At 43.9% G+C, this 5864-nt stretch overlaps 1 protein-coding gene across 1 annotated transcript in view; it reads right to left on the bottom strand.

Annotated features, from left to right (window-relative positions):
• Positions 1 to 362: 362 nt before the first annotated feature.
• The window catches only part of LOC138955561 (scavenger receptor class F member 2-like), a gene marked incomplete at its 3' end in the record, with an annotated part of 5927 nt that continues 425 nt past the window's right edge, over positions 363 to 5864 (bottom strand). Inside the window, exons 2-4 of the mRNA XM_070327145.1 lie at positions 5513 to 5647; positions 968 to 1105; positions 363 to 494 (exon numbers count right to left, since the gene is read on the bottom strand). Coding sequence (XP_070183246.1) covers positions 363 to 494; positions 968 to 1105; positions 5513 to 5647 — 405 coding nt within the window. The remainder of the gene's footprint in view (positions 495 to 967; positions 1106 to 5512; positions 5648 to 5864) is intronic.

Raw genomic sequence — 5864 nt, 5'->3', positions numbered from 1 at the left:
AGTTCAAAGTTCTCTCTCTCTCTCTCTCTCTCTCTCTCTCTCTCTCTCTCTCTCTCTCTCTCTCTCTCTCTCTCTCTCTCTTCTTCTCTCTCTCTTTCTCTCTTTACCTCCCTCCGTCCCTCCCTCCCTCCGTCCCTCCCTCCCTCTGTTTGTTTCTCTCTCACCCACTCTTTCTTTTATTTTCTTCACTCCTTCCCTCTCTCTGTCTATCTCTCTTTCTCTCTCACGCGCGGTTTCTAGCTCTTTTGAACTTATTACGGATGCTGCATCAACGCGGTTCTTTGCCTTATGCCAGAAAATGAATGTTTTTCAGCACTCAAAATGTTAAATAAATGCACGATAGATGCAGACGTACTCAATACCTTTGCACAATGGAAGAGAGTAATTCCCCTGACAGGCCTGACAGGAACCGTTGAAGACGTCACAGGCAGCAGAGTTCTCACAACGTCCACACCATTCCGTACAGTTCTCACCGTACGTCTTGTTCTGACACTCTGGATTAAACATTTAAAAAATAATACGCTTTACAGAGATATGTTATAAATATAGCCTACAGATAACTTATTCGCAAACACGATAGCAGTATGTTGAGTGAAGAACGGTGTCCTCTCCCATGTACCCCATGACGGAGATTTCACTGACCACATTGTGGAAAGTGCACATGATTAGACCTTCTGCTGGTGACATCAAATTCATTTTGGAACGTGTATTTAGAAAGCTCCTACCTGTTTGCGTACCAGTTCCTATGACTTGACTAAACAGTCCGTATATGCAGAGATATGCCAGGAACAGGTTTACACACCTGTTTGTGTTGTGCTTGAACTGCGCTCAGTCTGTCTTATATGATGCTCTTTGTTGTTGTGTGCTTTATCTTGCACTTAATAAGAGGTTTTGATTTTTGTTGCTTTCTATACTGTAATACAACATAGTGTCAAAAACCAATACAACACACGTGATGATCACTCACCGTGTTCACATGTTGGATGCTCATACCCAGGCTGACATACACCTGGACAGTGTCCAGTGGTCTTGTTGCACACAAGGTTGCCCGCACACTGACCACACTTGTGTTGGCAGTCATCACCAAAGTAGCCGTCAACACACTCTGATCATTGGAAAAACACAACATAGGTTAGTTAGCATCTTTGTGGATTTGAAAAGCAGTTCTACTAACATTTGAATTTAGAAGTCCAGTATGAATATAGCTTTGGTATGCACATTTTACCTCTGAGAGCCTTCCTTAAATCTACGTATACATATACATACAGAGATAAACGCAAAGATGACGTATGACTTTAACTGGATTTACAACTGACAGAAGAAGTTCGGGCTAAATAAATAGCCCTTTAAAAATCTGCTTTGTGAACAAAAAGGTTCACTTCAACATACAAGGAGACAACAGCAGGCAGACTCTATCACATACAGCTTTCCAAATCTGACGGGTATATGCTATCTACCGACGTATAAGAAATGCAGGGCTATTATGCATAGTCCACGCTCAACTCCGTCTGTGCATAACAGCTGATGTCAAAGGGGGACTACTGAGTCACCCTGCCACACTCGCCCCCGTTCGAATGACTTTTGTCCCAAAAGTTTTTCGAACCATACAGGACCTGCTGCGCTTAACGAAGCGAGCCAGTCCCTTGCGGAAATAGCACGAAAATGTACCGGTGGCTATGACGCCATTCCTGGTCATCCCGATCTAGTGACATGGATCAAGAAAGTGTCACTCGGTGGGGTGCCTTCTCTTGGTCAATTGCGATAGAAAGCGCCTGTGCTTTCTGTCAACGGTTGTGGGTTTTGCTGACAGCGCAAAACGAACACGGGTATTTTGTGTTGCACGGATTTCACGGGGGTGATTTCTGCTGTCGAGGCAGAATTGTCGATAACTGAACTGGGGTATGTGACAGGGTTAGTCACGTGATTTCGTCAAGGTTGTCTGTCTGAGACATGTTAACTGGACACTCGAAAACTCAGCGCTGGGGAGAACGGTCGGTGTCTTATATTTCCTGCGAGTTTGATGGACTTCATCGCTTTGATTTCTGCATTGATATTCAACGCGCCGCTCTGCATATGTACAGGAGGGCTTCAGGAAAACTTCAGTTTGAAACCACTTTCTCTCCGTTCACATGCGGTCTGACGTTGACGGGTCGTCAAATTCTCTTCACAGTGCGGGAAGGTAATTTCACCGCATAAAGGAGTCAGCAAGAGGGTGAATGGGGTATCGCTGTTGACGAACAGGTGCCATTTAAAGGAGGAAGCGGTTTTCGCTTCAATGAGAGTGCTACCTACATAGGCTTTTGAGGTAATAAATCATTATTTAACGCTGTTGACGAGTCTGTGTTTGTGGAATGAAATACTCTCTGTTGTTCTTTCCAGGTTAGCGCATAATTTGCTCTTTGTGACGCTAAAATACTAATCTGTATATGGTTTTTGCAGATACAGTCGACCCCGCTTATAAGGACCTCGCTTAGTAGAAATTCTCCTATAAGGACACCATAACGCTTGTCCCTGCCAAAGTTGTTCTATATGATTACTTAGAAAACCTCTCACATAAGAACCTCTTTTATAAGAAACCACCCTTACAGGAACACCATTTGCTTGCTCCCCACATGTCCTTCCCTTGGATATATAAGAACCGAAAGTAGAAGTTATCATTTCCAGGAAGGGTGGTGTAAGAACCTTCTCTTATAGGAACACCACTTGCTGCTCCACACACGACCTTCCCTCTGATATAAGAACCGAAAGAAGAAGTTATCATTTCCAGGAAGGGTGGTGTAAGAACCTTCTCTCATAGGAACACCATTTGCTTGCTCCCCATACGACTTTCCCTCTGATATAAGAACCGAAAGAAGAAGTTATCATTTCTCGGAAGTGGGCTTTTTCGTTTCCGTGTGTCGTCCCCTCTCCACAGTCATGTGTCATTCCCTCTCCACTATCATCATGTGTCATCCCCTCTCCTGTAGCTCTGTCATGTGACATCCCTCTTTCCTCTGTCATGTGACATCCCCTGACTGCACTTTAACTTTTTTTGTGAAGAAGAGGCAAGTACATGTTCATACAGGTATGTACTCACTTTTCTTTCCTGTATATTTCACCGCTTCTCCTGCTCCCTGTCCTTCCTAAAGCTTTCTCTCACACTTGCAAATCAGACGTGTTTGTTTGTTATTTGTTTGTTTGTTTAGTTTGCGCATTACTTTCATGGAAGTAATTGGGAAGAAATCTCTCTCTCTCTCTCTCTCTCTCTCTCTCTCTCTCTCTCTCTCTCTCTCTCTCTCTCTCTCTCTCTCTCTCTCTCTCTCTCTCTCTCTCTCTCTCTCTCTTTCTCTCTACGAAACCAAGATGACGCTACAGTTAAAACAAATGGCAAAGTTAGTAAAGGCATTGTTACTGACAAACAGCGTGAACAAGTCGACAAACACACTGTTAGAGGAGCCAGCGCACATGCACGTGAAATACGTTGTAAGAACAATGTTATGAGTAAATTGACGCAGCCAGGCGTGGTGACACGCAGTAGAGCCAAGAAAACAGGGCACGGTGGTGTCATAGGTGATGAAAAGCGTGCAAAAAACGTCAACACTACAGTCAGTGACAGTGGGCGCCCTAAGGGACATTGCAGCTTGAAGAACATAGAGACAGAAACACCTGCCCGAAGGACCAGCACAAATTGTGACATTCCTTTTGATTCACCCGATGAAATGTGCGAAGACGCCTCAAGTATAAGAGACATGGAAAGAACTCTCTCGCTCTCTCTTGACAAATGTGACAGGATCTTGCGTAATATTAGCGGTGGTATAGGCAGTGCACCAGGTGATTGACAATCTGGATGATAAAAGATCTCACTCCACGATGCGAACGACTGTGCTAAACCTAGAAGACACAGACACTCAACGCGATCTGGTTTCCATGCCGCGACAGAAACGATGAATATTGTGTATTGTTTTAAATTTCTCGCAAAGCTGTACCCTTTACCCCAACCAACCCATTTTGAAATGAACCTTCGTGTTTATTCAATAAAATGTCAAAGCGTCAAAGCGTCTCTCTCTCTCTCTCTCTCTCTCTCTCTCTCTCTCTCTCTCTCTCTCTCTCTCTCTCTCTCTCTCTCTCTCTCTCTCTCTCTCTTTTTTTTTCTCTCCCTCGGTTATAAGAACACACACTTCCACAAAAGACCTTATAACCGAGTTTTCGCTCACAGTGACCCTCGCTTACAAGGACACAAAAATGCTTGCCCCTGCGATGTTCTTATAACAGAGTTCGACTGTATGGAGAGAAGGAAGAAAAATAGCTGATTTGTTGTTGTAAAAGTCCGTTTATGCAGGCCCACGTGCTCGATAAAATATGTCAGGGTGACATGTTTAAAGGTGGGGTGTGAGGGGTAGCATGACATGTCTGGTGCACCGAGGCTTTTTGTTGCAGCCTTTCTTCATTTCTACCTACAACTGTTGCTGGCTGTTTTTGCTGCCTATCCGCGGGACGCTGTTATCTGCGGACGCTGTAACCGGATCGTGTGATGTAACCAGCTAACCGGCTAACCAGCGACTGAGTGAGGCGCCTGATGTCTCCACTTTTCCCTGCTTCGTAGCCACGCCAGACGGCACTACATTCTACGGAGCAGTTGTGGAGACTATGAACTAATTACAGGCCGTCCACTCAGTGGCACAACAAAGCTAAGTGCACCATGTCTTATGCACCCTTATTACCACCTAGTCATCTGTGATATGTATGATTATACTCGAGTGGTGACAGCGTGGGCATGGGGTTTGTGACACCTGCATAAATTAGCACTTTTGGCAGATCAGCTATATATTTCTTAACTTTACACGGGATCAGCGTGTTACTATAATTTTCTATACTCTAACTGGCATTTTGTCAGTGACCATTGGTTTTACGTTTTGAACGTAAAAGAACATTATTTGGAGTGAAGTCTCGAGGGAGGTGGCGAGTTATTACATAAACAGGCGTCTGAAACTTATACTTTAATTTGTTGTTTCTATTTAATTGTATGACTGCGAGAGTGGATCGTGGTGTGGTTAGTTAGTTAGAAGTAACTAACCCGTTTCATAATCACCTTATTGTGATATTGAAACGTGACACATGTCCAGCTCCATCCTGGTCGCAGCGCCAATGTAACCACGGGTACCAAACATTCCAATCACCTTTGGAGGCAAAGCCAGGCAAACAGGAGTGAGTTCTTGCTAAATCAATAGCTCTGTCAAAATCTGCCATATGAACGCAAAGGTTCACTTGAGCATACACGGACACAACAGCAGCCACACCCCATCACAGACAGCTTTCCAAAACTGACGGGTATGCTGTCTACCGATGTTTAAGACACGTACATCTGTTATAAAAAAATAAAAATAAACGCGCTCAAGGCCGGCAGACAACTTCGTCAGGGCCGACCAGGTGCTATGAAAGGGGGACTACCGCGTCACTCTGTCGCTTTAACACAAAGTGGAGTATCGAATCTAACGTTTAGCTATAAGCATTACTGTCAGATGTTCAACTGTACCTGTGCATAATGGAAGGTCAAAGTTTTTCTCACATGCCAGACAGGAACCGTTGAAGACGTCACAGGCAGCAGCTGAGTTATCACATCGACCACACTGTTCTCTGCAGTTCTCACCGTACGTCTTGTTCTCACACGCTATAAAGACATACCATCATTGATTCAAAGTTCGCAAATACAATATTCAAATCACAACATAGAAAGTATAAACCAAAAAAAGGCCGAAATTACACAATTCATCGTTATCAATTGTCTGAAAGATGAAATGGGACACGTATACTACTTCAATAACCAACCAAAATATTGAACGTCTCATCTAGGAAGAAATCAATGTCCCAAATGCAAAGTGTAATTG

Source organism: Littorina saxatilis, unplaced genomic scaffold (assembly GCF_037325665.1).
Source record: "Littorina saxatilis isolate snail1 unplaced genomic scaffold, US_GU_Lsax_2.0 scaffold_252, whole genome shotgun sequence".
In the NCBI taxonomy this organism is placed as follows: domain Eukaryota; kingdom Metazoa; phylum Mollusca; class Gastropoda; order Littorinimorpha; family Littorinidae; genus Littorina; species Littorina saxatilis.
The sequence above is the reverse complement of the archived record's forward strand: the minus strand, read 5'-3'. Positions and strand labels throughout refer to the sequence as shown.